Consider the following 20,453-nt stretch of genomic DNA (forward strand, 5'->3'; position numbering starts at 1 on the left):
TTGATACCTATGGCCAGAGTTCTCCCGTCTTTAATTTCCAGGGCTCCTAAATACCTGACATGGCATACTGCATATAATTCTGGAAGGGTCAAAAATTCCTCATGGGTCTAGGCTAAAGGTCCCAAAATGAGGTCATTAGGGGATTGCTTAGAATCAGGGCAAAGTTCCCTCCAAAAGCATGTGACAGTCACATGAAACTCGGCAGAAAAGTCTGTTGTGGGCAGTCATTTAGCCTACTAGGTAAGATGCAAGTAAGACACCCACATCCTCATCACATCTCACATCAGAACCCACAGAAGGTCCAGTTCCTCACTCTGGTCCGGGACTCCAACTTCCTGCTAGTGCAGACCCTGGGAGGCAGTAGTGGCTTAAGTAAATGGATTTCTGTTACCTACATGGGATTGGGGTGGCTCCTGGCTTTGGGGTGGCTCCTGGCTTTGGTCTGGCCCAGCCCCAGCTGTGGCAGGCATGTGAGGAATGAACCAGCCGATGATCTCTCTCTTTCTACGTCTCTCTATCTCAAATAAACACTTTTTTTTTTTTTTTTACATTTAACAAAGAAAGAAAGAAAAGTCTTTGAGAACAGCTACTGGAGAAAAACGAGCCAGCAAAGGAAAAATGACCTCGAAACCTCAGAGACAAAGCCTTGGGGCCTGTCTCCTATAGACAAGGAAATCTGCTCCCACCTGGTTTTTGGAGACGCTTCCATCCACCGGGTCATGGTACTCAAAGTTGTCAGCTTTCTCCACCGTGTAAACCTTGTCATTCGCTGAGAACTGCTTCCCCACGAAGGAGCGATCGAACATGAGGGCCTCCAAGTCCTTCATCATTTTGGTGGCGCCCTCAGCTTCCACCTCCTCATAATCATACCTGGGAGAAAAAGAGGGTGAGTCCCGCGGGCTAACTGCAGCCCATACCAAGGGCGAGCGGCACTTTCTTCATCATCTCTTTGGCCCGCCCCCAAAACCACGGAACTTTAGAAGTCGGCAAAACACATGAGCTTGTCAGTCACTGGGGACTGAACAGGCCGGGGATGAAAGGGAGGGTTTGGAGGATTTCGGGGAAGGGTTAGGAGCTTCTGAAATGGCAGAACCTGCCCGTCTCGGCTTTTCTACGGGATAAAGCTCTAAGGTGCTTCAAAGGCGCTGGAGAGATCCTATCTAACATCCCGAGGAGGCAGAGTTAAAAGCAACATTATCTCCAGAGAGCTCTTCAAAGATCTGCCATGTGGCTTAGCTGCTTCTTTTCCAAACTCCTTGAGCCTCTTTGGGATGAGGATGACGGCTTGGATGGCTCCTGGCCTGGGACCTGCCTGAGGCGGCTGCGACCTTGGCTAAGGAAAGCTCCAGTCTCCACAGGAGCTTCCTAAGGCAAGGCCAAGGTTTTGCTGACCAGATGCGATGCTTCCCGCCTTTCGGGTACAGTGAAGTCCACTGTGCTTTGGATTCACCCTGACAGCGGAGGCCTGGTGTGGATGCAGAAGGGCCAGGGGAAAAGAGTGCACTGCAAATGAAATTTCATGCCAATTATTTTTCCTCCGAGAATTGTTCTTGACTTCTATCTTATGAACATGAAGACTCTAGCAGGTGGCTTTTCTTGACCTAGTGGCATGCACCCTCTGGAGGGAGTTATTTTTCAGAGGCTCAAGTTAGCAGAATCCATATTTACTTGCAATAGGGAAGCAAATTCACCGTGTGCAAGATGACACCTGTGAGACACGAGAAATACTGGGGAATTAAGGCCAACCCCCATTCTGGCTCCATTATTCTATGATTCAAGGACAAAACAGTCCCCTTAATCTTGAAGTCAGCCCTCTCCCCCTGTTAAAATGATAAACAGCAAGAAATTACAACCAGGTGTGTGTGCTTTACATCTGTGACCTCTGGGTGTTCGAGGCAAATGCTTTCCAAATCCTAGGTACTGCGGGGTGGAACGGAAAGAATCGGGGCTTTGCATCGCATTCACATAGGACTAGCTATGAACGCAGCCTCTACTGATCGCTGCCTGTGCGACCACAGCTGGCTGCCTTGGCTCAGAATCTCAGGTGCCTTATCTATGACCCCTTGGAGGTTAACATGAGACAATGCGTGCAAAAGTACCTAGCATTTTGGTTCCATAAAGACAGTATACTAGAGTCTTAACTAGTTAGAAATGCAGATTTTAAGGATGTGATCCAGAATACTTGTTTAGCAGTCATATTTGACAATTAATAAAAATATGTTAAAAATAGTTTAATATGGGGACTCTGAACGAGCTCCCCTAGCCTTATTCCAGTCTGGCTACTGTTCACTGATTAACTCAGTCCTTTATTTGAAACGCATTTATACAGGGTCTACTGGGAGATAGCTGTCTGGGGATACCACATGGCACAAAAACAGACATGGTCCTATTTCTGTGTAACTGCAGGTCCTTGAAACTTCATGCCTGCTCTTACAGAGTGATTCTTGCCTTGGGTCCCAGGGCTACTGTGGTACCAGGTGTCAGTTATCACTTCTGTCTTCCACAAAAGAATAACTAGAGGGAAGAAGAGATCAATACGTTTCTCCAAAGTTAATAAGGATTCTGATCAAGGAGCCCAGGTTGCTCAGGGTTGGATCCTTTGCTGACTATCCAAAGGTCATGAACTATTACATCTGGAATGCAATAGTTCATCGTCCTCTAGTCAAACTCACTCAGTTACAGAAAAGACAACTGAGGTCCAGAGAAATTCTATCCACACATTTCCTACAGACACATATTTTACCCAGCAAATATTTCCTTTCCACAGTCCAAATTCTAAAGGCCAGGAAAAAACTTTGTTAGATTTTACATTTCTGGGAGAAACGTGTATTGGAAAGATTTTTAAAAATTACTGGTTTAAAAAAATGTAATATTTTAAAAAAATAAGTATGCACAGAAAAGAATTCTTAAGTGTCATTATGCATTTGGTTCACTGCTGAATCCCTGGTGCCTGGCAGAGAGTAGGTAGACAGTGAAGAGTTGTTCAGTCAGTGAATGCAGTACTGACAGCGCACAGCCTTTGGGGATCTATTTTAATGAGTAGGAAATGTTGATTGGGAACTACTCATAATTGTTCCCATAACTTAAACCAAGGTGTCCATACTCTTGGTGACTCAGAATTTACAAAATGCTTGCAGAATCCTATTTCATTCGAGCTTCTCAATAGCGAGATCGCTGTTCCCATTTCTCCAATGAAACAACGGAGCCCAGAGAGATGTCAAATGACTCCCCAATTTAGTAAGGGGCAGAAACCAAATTCTAGCCCATTTTTGAGGAACCAGATCCAGTATAATCATCATGTTCACCCAATGAGTATATTTGAACATACTTATTAGAGTGTGTATTCTTTTTGATTATGTTAGTAAAATGTTTCAGGCATGTTCTTCATGGCTGACTTCAAAGTTAACTTAGTCTCATTCCTAACTGAATGATTTTTAAAATCCCCTGTGGGAAGAGGCTGAATGAATGAGGGCTTTCTTATTACTTGACACAGGAAAGACTTTTCGTGCACACGAGAGCCACCTGCCGCCCCGCCCCACCTCTGCCTCACCAGGCTGCAGCTCACCTGGTGAAGAAGTTGCGGCCGAACTTGTGCCAGTGGTCTTTGAGGATGTCCTCCACACTCTGTTTGCGGGTGGCCAGAATGGAGAGCCAGGCAAGCACAGCCCACAGCCCATCTTTCTCACGAATGTGGTCGGAACCTGGCAGGCAGAGCGAGCCGCTGTGAGCAACATGACTTCTCCAAAACACCTGGGCACATCCTCAACAGTGAGCATCCAGGGGCCGATGTGTGGCACCGTAGGTTAAGCCACCACCTGAAGCAGCCACATTCCATATGGCAGTGCTGGGTCAAGTCCTGGCTGCTCCACTTCCCATCCAGCTCCCTGTTAGTGTGCCAGAGAAAGCAGCAGAAGATGGCCCAAGTACTTGGGCCCCTGCCACTTGCCTCAATGACCAGAGTTCCAGGCTTCTGGCTTTGGCCTGGTCCAGACCCAGTGATTTTGGCCATTTGGGCAGTGAACCAGCAGATAGAAGATCTATCTCTGTCTCTGTCTATCTCTCTCTATCAATCTGTCTTTCAAATAAATAAAATAAATTTTTTGGGAGGGGGAGAACCCAGTAAGCATCCAGCAACCACTAAGTAAGTTATAAAACTTTCCTGGCAACTTGAGTACCTGGAGGGAATAATATGCAGATTGAGAGTCCCTAATCCAAACATCCAAAATGCTCCCAAATCTGAAATTTCTTGAGCACGGACATGACACTACTACAGGAAAATGTCACATCTGATTTTCAGCGACACATCATAGTCAAAATGCAGGTGCACTGAAAATGTAGTGTCATACTATTTTCAGGGTATATGGATGCTATGGCTGGAACAGCATTTAGCTCCCCAAGCTCACACAGAAGTTTGAGGCCCAATTTTGCTAATGACGACTGGATTAAGGTTAGAGACTTGATTAGCTGGGTTTCCTGAGGGAGGTCTTTAGATCCTCGAGGGCTTGTCCTCTGTGTGCAGCTCTCACGACAAGGCTGCTTCTTGAGTCTCTCCGCTTCCTGGCTCATCACGTGGCCATTCCTCTGCACACGTTCTGCCATGGCCAGCCTCCACCAGATGTCAGACCAATGGGGCCACCCTGTCTTGGACTGTGAACCCTCAAACTGCAAGCTGAAAGAAACCATTTCCTTCCCCCAAGAAGCTTCTCTCAAGTATTTTAATTTAACAAAAAGCATATAAGGTGCATGTGAAACATAATGAATTCTGTGTTTAGACTTGAGCATCTGCCTCAAGATGCCTCATTGTGTGTGTGTGTGTGTGTGTGTGTGCATGTATGCAAATTTTCAAAAACCTAGAAAAAGCCAAAATTCAAGATGCTGTGGTCCCAAGCATTTTGGGAAAGGGATACTCAACCTATTTTGAGTAAAGAACATCATACAGAGAAGAAATGGATGACTGTCAAAGCAATTTAGAAATTTAAGGCAAATGCCAATGAAATTGTCAGTGGAATAATTCAGTAGAATATGGTACAGCAATCAAAAAGTATTAATGTTGTTATAACTAGTATTCAAATAGTACTTTACACTTTGTGTTTCTGTGTGGGTGCAAACTGTTGAAATCTTTACTTAATATATGCTAAATTGATCTTCTGTATATAAAGATAATTGAAAATGAATCTTGATGTGAATGGAAGGGGAGAGGGAGCGGGAGATGGGAGGGGTGCGAGTGGGAGGGAAGTTATGGGGGGAAAAAGCCATTGTAATCCATAAACTGTACTTTGGAAATTTATATTTATTAAATAAAAGTTTAAAAAGTATTAATGTAAGAAAAATAAATCAAAATAAATCTTACAGAAACAGTTTAAATAATTAAATTATCAGGGGCCAGCACCGTGGCACAGTAGGTTAATCCTCTGCCTGCAGCGCTGGCATCTCATATGGATGCTGGTTCTAGTCCCAGCTGTTCCTCTTCCAATCCAGATCCCTGCTGTGGCCTGGGAAAGCAGTAGAAGATGGCCCAAGTGCTGGGCCCCTGCACTCACATGGGAGACCCAGAAGAAGCACCTGGCTCCTGGCTTCAGATCAGCACAGCTCCAGCCAATTGTGGCCATTTGGGGAGTGAACCAACAGAAGGAAGACCTTTCTCTCTGTCTCTCCCTCTCACTGTCTGTAACTCTACCTCTCAAATAAATAAATGAAATCTTTAAAATAATAATAATTATTATTATTTCTAGAAGATTTATAAATTAAATTTTTAAATTTTAAATTAAAATTTTTATTTTAAATTAAATTATTTAATTAATAGCCTGCTGGCTCAATGAAACTAAAGAGAACACCTAGAAACATGCAAGCACATATGAAGTTTGAGTTTGGGATAAGGGTGCCACTTCAAGGTTGTGGGGAAAGAATGGATTCATCTCTAAATGATGTTTGGATAGCTGGTTAAACAACTTGGAAAGACTTTAGTTATTTCCTATCAAACACTATCCCAGAAAGAATCCCAGATGAATTAAAACTTGATTTATACAATTTGAAGCCTTTGAATACTATATATATATATATTTACTATCTTGGAGGTGATAAATAAATACAAACACAGTATACAGAGGGGCAGGGTTTGGCACAGCAGTTAAGACGCCCACATTCCACATGGAGTGACTGGGCTTGTGTGCTGGCTCCATTCCTAATTCCGGCCTCCTGCTAATGTGAATCCGGGGAGGAAGCAGGTGATGGCCTGAATACCAGGGTCCCTGGCACCCACAAGGAAGACCTACAGTGAATTCCCAGCTCCTGGTTTTGACGTGGCTCAGCTTTGGCTGCTGTGGGCATTTGGGGAATGAACCAGTGAATGAAAAGCCTCTGTCTCTCTGCCTTTCACTCTCTGCCTTTCAAATAAATAAAATCAGTTTTTAAAAAATTCAGTATTTGGGTGAGCATTTTGCACAATGGTTAAGACAGCACTTGGCATGCCCACAACACATACTGGAGTGAGTGCCTGGTTCAAATTCTGGTTCCACCTCTGACCCAGCTTCCAGCTAACGTGCATCCTGGGAGACAGCAGGTTCAGGTACTTTGGTCTCTGCCCCCGATGTGGTAGACCAGGACTGGGTTCCAACCTGACCCAGCCCTGACCCCAGCTGTTTGGTGCATTTGGGAAGTGAACTTACGAGTAAAAGATCTCTTTCTGCCTTCAAAAAAAGTGAAAATAAACAAATATGTTAAAGAGAACAACAATAAATTAAAAAAGAAAAATGAAATATTCCTTAGAAAATAATGATACATCTGTCTATTTAAAAATTAGCATTTTATGTAGTAAAACTACCACAGATAAAATTCAAAGACCATCAATAAACTTTAAAAAATAAACACATCTACAACCATAAGGTAGATGTTTAACACTCAATAAAGGAATAGTTCTTATATAGTAATAAGAAAAAAGCAAAAACTCACTATAAATAAAAACAGCCTAGAATATAAACAAGAAATTCAACAAGAAATAAATACAGGTAATGAATTAATATAATAAAAAGCTGGCATTTTTTAAAAAAGACATTTATTTACTTGAGAGGCAGAGTTACAGACAGAGAGAGGTAGAGACAGAGAGAGGTCTTCCATCCACTGGCTCACTCCCCAGATGGCCACAATGTTCCGGAACTGGGCTGAACTGAAGCCAGAGGCAGGAGCTTCCTCGGGGTCTCCCACGTGGGTGCAGGGACCCAAGCAGTTACTTGGGCCACCTTCCACTGCTTCCCTAGGTGCATTAGCAGGGAGCTGGGGGAGACTTAACCTACCACACCACATCACTGGCCCCGCATTGTTTTTAAAAAGAAAAATTAGGGGTTGCGCTGTGGCTTAGAGGGTTAAGCCGCTGCCTGTAGTGCTGGCACCCCATATGGGTGCTGGTTCAAGTCCTGGGTGCTCCTCTTCCAATCCAGCTCCCTGCTAATGTGCCTGTACAAAACCTCTGGGGTGGCATCATGCTCCTGGAGCCTCCTTCATCTAGCTATGAGCCTTTCTGCCCACTAACCATGTGCTTCCTGGAGGCATCTCTTATTTATCCTTGTAACTGAGTCTGGTGACTAGCACAGCACAGGGAACATGGCAGGCAAGTGCATGAACAAATGTCTCAATCAACTAATCCACTACTGCAACATTTTCTTTTTGGTTCATAAAAATATACTACTTTTTCTTTCAAAATGTATTCTCTCTTATGAGACACCACTTTTAGAACAGTCCTTAAAACTTGCATGCTGGCAAAAACTAGAGACAGTAGGCAATATTTTTAGTGCTTTACATAACGAACTTTAGATTTGTTTACCCAGTTTTATTATAAAAGACACTTATTTGCCTTTACTGCTATTTTAAGTAATAACAAGTTAGCTCCCTGCCTCTTACAGCTTTTGCAAATGAGGATATGTTTTGGCAACAGTTCCTCCTGAGAAGCAAGGTTCTGGCAGCTTCCCCGATGTACTGGGAATTCACGACAGCAGTACACAGCTTGGAATTATTTATCGGTACTCCATGGGCCATTTTTCCTCCTTTTTTATCAAATTTTTTTCTTTTTTCCTTCTGGTACTTTTTTTTGCTTTGCTTTGCTAAATGGAAAGCATGGAAGCAGTGTTTCTGCTCTAGTAAGGAACTTGTCTTTTTTCTTTCATGTGGAAATTAAAATAAAAAGTAAAAATCTCATCCAGCACTCACCAAGTTACTGGAGATAACTAAATCACATACCTAATATTATGGTAACATAAACAACCATGCTATCCCACTCACAATGATCCTCAGTCTCTTTGGATATTCTGATTAATTTCACAAATCACATTAGATGTGCCAAAGCTCTAGGCAATTCAATAAATACTCAGAAAGGCTGAGTAGGTTTCATTTCCTTCAGTGTTCTGATGAATGGTGACAGGTTTCTAGCCAAAAAGGGCAACACTGCATGTGTGTGTCTCCAAAACTATTGTTTTTACAGTTGTGGCTCATGGGAAAATGCTTTGCTTTTTAAGAATCAGAACGCTTGAATTGGAGGCTCTGTTCCTGATAAGCTATTTGAATTTGGACAAGTCACTTCACTTTTCTGAGCCTCAGTCTCCTAGACTACAAAATGGGAATTATGCTAAACTCATACCATTGCGAGAAATTACTGTGATAAAGCAAGTAGGGGTAGTAGTTTACAGATGGTTAAGTACCATATGAATGCAAGCTACCATTATGAATAAAGGGAGAAATTAAAAAAACTTTTAGGGAATATTTATATTTTTCCACTGACCTTATTAAGCTTTGAAAAAATGATGTTCCTTTGCTGTACATATTGGGGAAGAAAGCAGAATATAATCCCTCTGGGCAGTGGGAATCCGGAGCATTTTTTTCTCCTTCCTTTTTCCCCACAATGCATGTGACTTACTTGGACCACCATGTTTGCATTTCTTTCAGAAGGAAAAAAGACCAAGCTCACTGAATAGTGAAACTGGGGAAACACTGGTGGCCAGGCCTGCCTATGCTGGCCCGACAAGGGTGGTGCTGGGCTCTGCACCGGGTCCCTGCACTGCGGCCCAGCTCCGAGACTCAGCACACGCCGTTCTGCCCCGTCAGCATCTTCAAACACCTGTCACTCGACTTGGGCCTAATCAGCACCTTGTGGTAAGTACAGACTCGTCTCCGTCAGGGCACACTCTGGGTCTCAGCCAAGAAAAATGTCAGCCCTTGCTGGGGGAGCCAAGAGCTAATGGTTTAGGAATTAGGTTACATCTACTGCTATGGGCCTCCCAGGAGCCACCACAGTTCTACCTCCGTGGGTATCAGGCCTGAGGACAGGGACGTGACAGCTAAAAACTGTTCTCTGAAAGTCTCAGCGTCTGTCTGTCTGTCTGCCTCTCTCTCCTCCAGCTCCCAGGCTGTTCTCCCTGCCTGGAAATTGGCAGTCAATGTCCATCTCAACCCCACCCTCATCCAGGATGCATTCCTTGCCTTGCTCTGTGCTTCTGTCAGTCCCTGTGATCAGACCCTACCCTAGGCTCCGAGTGGTACACCCACGGCAGCCTGGCCCACAGTCAGTGTTCATGCAGAATCCGCCCACACTGAAGGGCCAGGTCCCACTGGGGTTTCCTGGCTGGGCAGCTCAGCAGACCTGCTCTGCTCGCAATCCCATCCCTTTTGCCTCCCACTGTACAAATGGCTTCCTTGGAAAGGAAGGCGAGCCTTGCAGTAATTTTCCAGATCCTTCCAGCCCCCAGGAGTGTTCCCACATAGCAATTGCTCCTGTACTACCTTGAGACTGCCTGTGGGACTTGGTTTCCTTTCCAGAAGGTGCCTTTGGAGGAGGGTAGTGAGTGCCTGAGGGCAAGATCTGTGTCTGAACACAAACTTCACCCCACACTCAACAAACATGACTCGGTGTCAGCACATTCAAGCACACAACAAAACACTCGCATGAGTAAGACCTGTCCCCTGCCCTGCCGGGGTGAGCACATTCAGGCGAGGAAGGCAGACACCCAGGGCACTGCTGAACTGCGTTTGTTCCGAGGAGGGTCAAAGCCTAGCGCTGTTGGGGTATTCTGTGTGGGACACCAGATACAGGAAGCTGCAACCTTCCCTAGGGAGCTTCACCTACAGGGAAATACTGTATTCAAGATCTGTGTAAGCTGGAATGGGCAGAGAACCTGATAGAAAACTGAGCCCTGCACCACCAAACCAGACCAGGTGCTCCTGAGTTCAGAACTCCCGCAGCCCTGGGTACCTCCCTGCTATCACTGTGCATAGCTGTAATTACTGGACAACGGCTGACTTTTTCCCCATAGGTAAACTCACGGAGCCTTCCATGAGAAGCCCTTTCTCACCATTATGTCTCCAAAGCTTACCCAGTACCTGGGATTCAGCTTAAAAGTTTGAGGAATTTATTGATGCAAAGAAGTAGCAACATGAAGGACTTTTTATAAGAAACTTGCAAAATATTAATGGCAATTTCTTTAACTTATCTCTCCTGCATCATGCATTATCACTAGCACCCTTTAAAGACGGGACAGGGAAAAAAATACTGCTAAGCTCTAGTCCGATCAGATCATCACTTACTGGCATACTGCCAAGTGACACCAAGTTCATTTTCAACCATGTTTCCCATTCCTCTTTCCTGGTCCTCCCATTTCTCTAAGGACAGTGGCATTCAATGAGTCCACTCTCAATTTCCTATCAAGTCCAAGGTGAGACAGGACTGACACTCAAGCCCCTGCATCATCACCCACAGTCAGGAGGGACAACAGCTTTGCATCAGGAGATCAGCTGACCACAGCAGGTTCAACCTGTCTAGTTCTGCACACACACACACACACACACACACACACATACACACACACCCCAGTTCTGACTCTCTCACAAAAATCCACTCTTAGCCCTGGAGTTTGCAATGCTGAGGTCTGGGGAGGTGTCCTGGCCTCTGTGGTTATGAAAATCATGTGAGAAAGCTGTCGTTTCTCCACCATGAAAGAAGATGTGTTACATGTATGACTAACATGTAATGTTAGTAATACAGTATTCTTGGCTTGCTCTTTCAACGCACTGCTTCCTTCCTCCACTTGATGAGCTGGTTCTTCTCAAGTCAGACTCTTGTGCACCTCTTTGCAAGTAAGCATCTTATGCAGACACTCATCTCTTTCCACACAGAGCTTGGGGTTTCCAGCCCTGGACTATGGAGCTGAATGGTGTTGAGTCCTCCCAAGAGCCCCAGACCACTGTGAGAGGACAGGTGGGTGTCGAAGGAGGAAAGCAGCGCCTGGCCCTTTATGGTTCCAGCCAGGAAAGGACACCCAGTGACATTTAAAGGTCCTCCCTCTCGAGCAGCAGGATTCCATTTGCTTACGTGGAAGATACCAAATAACTGCTGGGCTTGCTAATCTAGTAAACAGTATTTAGTGAGCACCTATTCTGTGCTGGGTTCTATGTGTGGCTCTAAGGATACAACGGAGAAAGAGGGAAGATTCCTATCCTCATGGAACTCACAGTGGAGTCATAGATAGTAGTGAAATAACTGTAAATAATAATAAAATTACAGATTCACTGAGTTCAACAAGGGAGAAGTATGTATTGCCAGGAGAGCCAATACTCTTGACCCACTCGACCCACTCTGGAAAGTTCCAGAAAGTGCCTCTGCTATTGCCAGGAAAAACACAGAAACAAAGCACCTTGCACTGAAGCTATAGAATTCAAATATTTCAAAACTCATAGGATGGCCAACAGCCACCCTGAGGAACTCTCGAAAGGACCTGTTGGAAATGTCACCAGCAAGGGGCGTGGTGGTGGAATCACCTCCTGTGTAAACACGGAGCGCCAAAGTTCACTTAAACAAGGTCGACAGCTCTCATTCACAGCACTGGAGAGCCCTGGCTTGCAGCCTTGTTCTGAAAACATTTATCTTTAACACATTGTTTATCTTTAGCAAACTGTTTATCTTATTTATTTTTTTTTTACAAACAGAGAAAGACCTTGTGGATTACTACATGATGCACTCTCTCTTTGTATATAAAAGATATTGGAGGGGATATAAAACCATGGATGGATAACCATGACAAACTTGGTGTTTGTTGAACGGGTTAATGAATAATAACAAATTTTAGCAAAGAATAAAGTCTTGTATTTTGGTGCAAAGAAATCAATTCTACAAATGCAACAGGGGTGATTTTTCTTGGCCAATGATCCCTGGTAAAGGCTTGAAGGGTTTAACAATCCACAACTGTTCATGTACTACATTGTATCATAACACTTCCTAACAGCTAACCTAAGTAAAAGTTATACAGAGAAAAGTACAGTGCCCAGGTCACTAGGTCACTAGATATAATCATCCTACCCCACCTTCACTTGCCCGGTTAACCTAGAAGATTTCAGCATGGCCTTCCAACAGGGGGCACTGGAGAACTCAGAAGCACCTAGAGGTTGGTGTTTGGGCTGCAAGCAATGTGAAATGAATAATCAGAGGGCCCAAGGATGGGCAGTGTGGAGGAAAAGGACTGAGAGTGGCTTCAAGTATTTGAGGGGTCTGTCATGCAAGACAGGAGCAGCTGTCCTGACTTCAGGCCTGTGCCTTCCAGTTAACCAGAGACTCCTACTTGGCTCTGCTCTCTCACTCTCCCACTCTCTCTCTCTCTCTCTTTAATTCGAAACACAGAGTTATAGAGAGAGAAGGAGAGAGAGAGAGAGAGAGAGAGAGAGATCTTTAGTCCACTGGTTCACTGCAATAGCCTGGACTGGGCCAGGCCAAAGCCAGGAGCCAGGAGCTTCATCTGGGTCTCCTACTTGGGTGCAACTTGGGTCCCTCTCCACTGCTTCCCCAGGCACATCAGCAGGGGACTGGATCAGAAGTGGAGCAGCCGGGACTCGAACTGGTGCCCATATGGGATGTTGGCATTGCAGGCAGTGCCTTAACCTGTTACTTCACAGCTTCGGCCCTGGCTCTGATCTCTTTTGTGGGTCTGTGGGACAAGATGTTACTGGATGTACTACCAGAAGGAAGACATTGTGGTTAACTATGTTTGGACAAAACTGTACTAACAAGATTCCTTATAGTAAGCAGAATGTTTCAGAACCTTCAAAGGTCAGTATCATTGGGAATATGCAAGATAGAGAAGTATACTCCAAGTTCCCCAGTCTTTGCTGATTCCCAGAACCTTCTTGTGGAACTAGTATTCTTCTACACTCCCACACACTCTGGGAAACCTGATTCTGGACTTTTCTCTTTTCACTAGGCTCAACACTGATTAAATATGGGATAGGGAAAGTGGCAAAAAAAAAAAAAAAAAAACAAAGGCTTAACCACAATGCCTGCCTTCAGAGACATTTTCATTCATAAAGAATGACTGATATCAAGCTTAGACTGGGCAACGCTGGGAAGAACTTCATGAGAGAAGACCACTTCACAGGTTCATTGGGTATCCATGTAGTGTCCCATGGAATAACATGGCACTATCCATATTTTATGAAGTGAGAAAGGATTAAGCAATGGCCTTATGATCTCTGATCAAAGATCTAGAACTTTGGGATGCCATCTCTGCCTTCTTAGTGGAATAGTTAAGACTCATCTTTCTTAATGCTTTCCAACTCTGTAAGTAATAATTCACTGCCCAAGAATACTGCTATTGTCTCAAGGGTATGAAAGCGCTCAGAATTTTATAAATATGTGCCTCCAATTTACCAGTTTACTCTATCCATCTACCTCCAGAGCTATGGGAAAGGAAAGGAAATCTTTGTTCTGTTCCATTTAACCTAGCAACCGAATTGTGAGGCTGACAGATGTTGGTTTTGATCTTCTCTTTGCTAAAGAGTAGCAGTAGAGTTTTAAAGGCCCGAGAAGACTGGTTACTTTACTTCAAAATATTGGATAGAGAGGACAGAAGAAGAGATGTGGCCATCGAAGTACCTTGCAACCTGGCAGGAGACCAACCCATGGGAAGAGGCCACACACCTGAATAGATGTTTAGAAAAGAGAGATTAATGGAGGTGCGCCGGGGTCCTGGGGAAGGCCGTGGAGGAGGTAGGAGTTCAGGTCAATATTTGGACAGGCATGGAGGCGGAGGGAAAGCACAGAACTAGTGTCTAAGGGTCTTGGGTCACCCCCAGAGTATACTCCGTTTCACTTTTTCACTGTACTGCAATTTAGACACATACCCTCATGCACAAGGATGTGTTTTTAATTTCTTGATCACCTGGCAACTTAGTTCTACCTTAATGGTCTCCCTTCATCTAGCCTTGATAAATTGTAACTGTTGCTACAGAAAACTTGGGCCTATGAAAGAGAAAGATTTAATGCTATGCTAAAACCTCCCTTTAAATAAAAACGAAAAACTGACTTGCTCCATCATATTTCTTCCCCCAAATGAAAACATTTATAAAGGTTTCCTTGACCACTGAGGGAAGAAAAATATGTTTATCACTCTGTTTAATCCCTGCAGACTCAATGGTCACGCCACCAAGGAGGCCCCTAAACTTCCTGTCTCCTAGATGTGATCCTCTGAGAGTAAAATTAGCCCTCCTGGCTGAACGAGCTTGTGCTCACTGCTTTTCAAATGTGCACACTGCATCAGGGTTGTTATAAATAAATTGTGTCTGGGTCTAGGACACGTCAGCCACTGTTGCTATTTCAATGCTATCTCAGCGGGCTAAGCTTTCACCAGAGGTAGCGTTCCAGGGTAGAAAATGCTAGCACAGAAGTACGACTTACCAGTACCGAAGCTCTCCTCCCCACAGAGGGACAGTTTGCTTGCATCCATCAGATTCCCAAAAAACTTCCAACCAGTTGGGGTCTCATACAAAGCGATCTTTGTGGCGTTCGCCACCCTTCAAAGACATGAAATCAAAGTTACATCACAGCAGGACTGTGCACAGGGCCATGTGAGGGATGGAAATGAGCGACCGTTATTGTAATCAGGGGTCCCATTTAGCACTGCTCAGAGGCAGACATAATTCTAAGGCTGGTGGAAAATCATAAGAGGAAACTTGCACACAATGGGCTATTCTGTGTGGGTACAGAGGAGGTGGGTAGGGAGGAAAAAAGGAAGAATTAATTCAGATGACAGAGTTTGATGTTTTAGAAGCAACAGTAACAAAGTATACAGGGCTGCTGTGCAGGCGATTTAAATCCACCTGCTTTGGATGTAGACTGCCTCTATAACCCTTCTGTAGAGAACAGAAGAATGAGGTTCGGATGCACTGGTGATCACAGAATCATAGAATATTGGGTCTGGGAGGTCAGCATTTTCGAGAGAAGGAAAACGGGTCAAGAATGTTATGTGATCATGCCAAGGTCACACCTGATGGCCGGCCCCAGGCTTTCACTGCTTGTCAATGTCCCTTTGTTTTTATCAGAAGGCCCCACAAGGAGAGCAGCCAGTGAGGTCTCCCATTGGTACCAGCTCCATCCACTCCCATCAGTGCTCCCTTTTCCTTCCAACACATCTTTGACTTCTCCCTATATATCCTTAGACTATTTAGAATCTTTGGGTGAGTTTTTTTTTTTTTTTTTTAATTCCTCTCCTTTTCAGCAGGAAGTTAGGTGGTCAGCTTCATTCACTGTTTTGATGAGTTCTGCTTTCCAGGACACTTGCTTTACTCCCAACAGAACAACACTGTGTTTGGACTCTAACATTGGAGAAAGAGCAAATCCATGATTTTGAAAATTATAAAAATACAATGAACTTTTATTAAGGAGGTATTTTAGTGGCAATTCTACAAGTGGATCATCCATTTTTTCCCCAAACATTGTAATTATGCTGCTCTTGCATGACACAGAAGATATTCCAGGACCTGACAGGTCTGATGTGTGATAACATGGCCACAAACAGAACTGCCATCCATCCACTGATGCAATAGCATTCATCGATTCATTTTTAAAAACTATATGTAGGTGTGAGCTACTCTGTGCTAGGAACACCATGGGCAGGTAGAATCCAGACTTTTTCTTTTTTTCTCTGCAAGAGTATTAAGCAAATAGGATATCAGAACTCCATGATAAGTATCAGTACGGAGGAAGTACTGGATGCTAAGTGAACACTGAGGGGGCACTGAATCCGTGACAAACTTCACCCGTCCTTCCACTTAGCACACAACACGCATCAAATGTCTACGCTGAAAAGAGGGGAAGAGTGTTCTCGGCACAGGGAAGGGCATGGTGGGCACCAGGATGAACTGAGGCGGCAGGGCCGAGGGAAAGGCAAGGCCTACCTGTCCAGGGCACCACTGGTGGGCATGCTGCGTGCAAAGCCGCGGACCCCGGTCTGCTGGAAGTATGGAATGCTGAAGATGTTGGCAGCAATGACAGCCACGGAGTCTGAGGGGTTCACAAAGAACCCATGCTTGCCCAGAATCATGTTCCGATCCTTTGGGAGAAGGGAGATGCAAAGGGAGACTTTTAAACCAAACTAGGGAAGAAATCAAACTACCTGCCAGGGAGGGTTTATAAAATTTAAACTTGACACACTTACTCATAGAGTACTGGGCTTTGAATGCTGGGCTTTATTTTTCACGGATTTGTGCAGTACCATTGGGTCAAAGGCACCTCCATACCAAAGCGTTAAAACTGTTTTCAATTAAAGTGCAAGCACAAACTCCTTTTGAGTCAAATACTGTGTTCTCCCTCCAGAGGCCAGCTAACTTTAACCTCCAAGACCTTTTCCACACTCTGGAACCAATCACTTCTCTCCCAGAGGGGAGCAGTGAAGGCAACGAGAGAGGAAACCTTGGCTGTTTACACAGTTTGGTGGGTCTACCAGGGCTCCTTTGAGGAACAAAGGCAGATTTCTTCATCTGCTTCTAAATCATGACCCCTCCATTTGGTACTGGGACCCAACAAAATATGCTGCCACCTTCACTGACTCCCTGGCTGGCCCACAGCTTCCACTCAGGTAACTGGGAGAATATAAGGAAAAAACTCCCAGCATGCACTGCATCACACAGATGCAAAACAAGGTCTGCTAGGAACCCCTTTAACTTCGTGAAACTTTGATAAGGAAAACACTGTTTTTCAGGAAATTGTGGCTTCTCACTGCTGGCAAAGAGCATATCAATAACAAAAACATATCCTCACCTGAGCAAGGGTACACAGTGCCTGCTATCTGTGATACACCAGGGGCACAAACCTGACTAAGACACCTCTCTTCTTGTCTCTTACACAGTCACCAGTTTAAATAATCTTAAAAAGAAACAACAACCTTAATTATAGAGGAGTAAAATTTTGATTCAATATGGGCTCCATATAGGCTATAAAATTATAGTTTCATCTCTCAGCTAATGAGAATGAATGAAAGGATATATTCTTTTTTTTTTTTTTTTTTTTTTTTTTTTGACAGGCAGAGTGGACAGTGAGAGAGAGAGACAGAGAGAAAGGTCTTCCTTTTTCTGTTGGTTCACCCTCCAATGGCCGCTGCAGCCGGAGTGCTGCGGCCGGCGCACCGCGCTGATCCGAAGCCAGGAGCCAGGTGCTTCTCCTGGTCTCCCATGCGGGTACAGGGCCCAAGGACTTGGGCCATCCTCCTCTGCACTCCCTGGCCACAGCAGAGAGCTGGCCTGGAAGAGGAGCAACTGGGACAGAATCCGGCGCCCCGACCGGGACTAGAACCCGGTGTGCCTGTGCTGCAGGCGGAGGATTAGCCTAGTGAGCCGCAGCGCCCGCCTTTTTCTTTTTCTAAGATTTATTTGTTTATTTGAAAGGCAGAGTTACAGAGAGAGAGAGAGAGAGAGAGAGAGAGAGAAGGAGAGAGAGAGAAAGAGAGACAGTTCATTTGCTGGTTCACTCCCCAAATGGCCACACTGGCCAGCGCTAGGCCAGTCCAAAGCCAGGAGCCAAGAGCTTCATCTGGGTCTCCCACATGGGTGCAGGGGAAACAAGTACTAGGGCCACATTCCACTGCTTCCCCAGGAGCATTATCAGGGAGCCTGATTGGAAGCGGAGTAGCTGGGACTAGAACAGGTGCCCATACGGGATGCCAGTGTTACAGGCAGCAGCTTCACCCACGATACCACAATGCTGGCCTCCCTGGAAGGGAATATTTTAGGACTAAAAGCTTTTCCAGAGAGTAAATGAGTAGCCATTTACTGGTGGAGTAAATGGTGGAGAGCAGAAACCTACCTCGGGACAGGTATCCATGACTCAATAAACTCATGGAGAACCAGTCATTACATCCTATCTGGAACCTAATCACCTGGCCACTTCTAGCAAATGTGAATGAAATGAACACGTTCCATTTCAATGCCTCTCACTGTTTCTGCTCGATGGAGTCTTCTAGAAATTCCTTCCTGGCCTCAGGGACAATAAGGGACCCTTGGCAGTTGCTCACCAGGCTCCCAGGGCCTGATGGATACAGCCCGATTTTATTTCCCATCTGCACCATCTGGCCTGGCCTGTATCAGAGTTTGCTTAAATGTGCTTGTACCCACCCCATCTCCATCAAAGGCAGCCCCGAAGTCATGCTCTCCAGACTTCATCGTCTCCACCAGGTCAGCTGCGTAGGTGAGGTTGGGGTCAGGGTGGTGGCCCCCGAAGTCCTCCAGAGGAACACAGTTGACAGCGGAGTTTGCAGGGGCACCGAGTTCTTCGCAGAGGATCTTCTTTACGTACGGTCCCACAACTACGTAAAGCAGGGAACCAAAGTAGCAGAATCAGAGAACAGAACTTGTTGGGGTAGGGAAGGGTTGAGGGGGGTGACGGGGAGGTGGGCACATCTGGATAGAAGAGCTGGAGCAACAACGAGAATGTACACATTCGGAGGCTGGCGGAGAGGTAAGCTCTGAGGGTAAAGATTCAGTCTGGACTCTGGAATCAGAGTGTCTGGGTTCAAATCCCAGCTCTGCCACTCACTGGCTGTGCGACTTGGGGAAAGTTACTTAATCTCGCTGTGCCTCGGTCTCTCCCATCTGCAACACGAGGGTGGTGACAGTGACTACCTGCCAGGCTTGATGGAGGATTACAGGAGTTTATAGATAGGAAGCACGGAGAACAGCACCTGGCGCACACACACACTATAAATTATGTTAGGACTCCCACCGCCTCCCATGAGCAAAGGGAAGTTCTGAGAGGATGATATTTGCCTAAACGCACGCAGCTAGTAGGAGTGGGAGCTGGGATTCAGAGCTCTTCTCTTCCCACTAGATCAAGCTATCTGACAAACTGGTTGAAAAGAGTCCAAACAAAAACCAGGAACAGCAACAAACCACGGGAGAAAATAGTCACATGCATTTACAGTGACGTTTCATAAAACTACCAAGAGCTCTTCTCTCCACAAAGGTTTCCAGCCAGGAAGGCCCCCAAACCCACTACAGGCCACAAAGGGCAGGAACCCTACAGGTTATGTGCCTCCTCGGAAGGGCCATGTATGAAGCAGGCAACTGACGCATCAGAGTAAGGTCAAGGCAGCCCGCCTATGGGATATAGAAATGGAGGCGTTATCAGGATAGCTGAAGATGTGCCAGAAAGATCAGCTTCTCCTAGCCAGGACCCATGCCCCAGCCTCACAGTTGAGGCGGTCTGCGCTTCCCCTCACCCCTATCACATGACATTCCCTTTGAAGCCTTCGTGCCTTTGCCACAGTGATTGCCTTAGTGGGGAAGGACCCCAGCTTGATTTTCATAAAAGCCATGCCTTCTTCCACACTCCAAAGAGAGTACCTAAAGTCCTAACCCCCATTGCATCAGCCGGTCAGTGGCTAGTTTTACACCCACCCCACCTGCCCCAAACATCACAAGCTCTTTGAATGCAGTCACCTACCAGGTCCCTGCCCGTGCCTCAGGCACTCCTGCATCAAGTTGACACTCAACAGAAGCCTGCTGAAGGCTTCAAAGGGACTGCATGGCTTTCAGATGGAGAAGGAAGTGGACCACCATTCTGTGGGACTCCCAGGAGCCAGCTAGGACCCAGGGAGAAGTTCCAGAGGTGGCAGATTTCACTGCATCGGGAGAAGTCTTGCTACTCAAAACTGGTAGTGTAGCAGGAGTGTTACTGAACCTTGTGTGGTTTCCACCCACGGGAGAGTCCCTGTCACAGAAAGAGCCTAGAATTCTCAATTGCTGACAAACACAATAGCCAGCATCAGTGTTCAGGAATCCTCCTGCTCCTACAAGGGAGAAAATCCCGCCTTTCCGGTGCCAGGGACGGCTGCTGTCTCTACTGGCCTGGCCACACAACCCTCCGGGGAAGCAGACGGGGAGCACACATCCTGCCGCTCCTGAGTTTTAGCCTCAGCTTGCTCTTGTCCTCTAAGAGCAGGAGCACGCGGGAGCAGGTGAGAGGGAGCACGGGGCTCAGGAGCATGCTTGCTACAGCTAGCAAACACCCACCCCCTTGGAAAGACGTGGGGCCACATAGGAAAACTGCAAGGTAGGGGGGACGAGTCCCCAGCCAAGTGGCACGGTACTGCGAGCCCAAGGCTGCCACGTGAGAACACCGACCTTCACACTGCTCACCAGGACAGTCTCTACTGTTT

At 45.7% G+C, this 20,453-nt stretch overlaps 1 protein-coding gene across 1 annotated transcript in view; it reads right to left on the reverse strand.

Annotated features, from left to right (window-relative positions):
• PGM1 (phosphoglucomutase 1) overlaps positions 1 to 20,453 on the reverse strand; it is a gene marked incomplete at its 5' end in the record, with an annotated part of 56,334 nt that overhangs the window by 25,916 nt on the left and 9,965 nt on the right. The window contains 5 exon segments of the mRNA NM_001082316.1: positions 687 to 870; positions 3,566 to 3,701; positions 14,702 to 14,817; positions 16,201 to 16,355; positions 18,412 to 18,602. Coding sequence (NP_001075785.1) covers positions 687 to 870; positions 3,566 to 3,701; positions 14,702 to 14,817; positions 16,201 to 16,355; positions 18,412 to 18,602 — 782 coding nt within the window.

Source organism: Oryctolagus cuniculus, chromosome 7 (genome assembly GCF_051225735.1).
Source record: "Oryctolagus cuniculus isolate XC-2025 breed Fujian yellow rabbit chromosome 7, ASM5122573v1, whole genome shotgun sequence".
NCBI lineage: Eukaryota > Metazoa > Chordata > Mammalia > Lagomorpha > Leporidae > Oryctolagus > Oryctolagus cuniculus.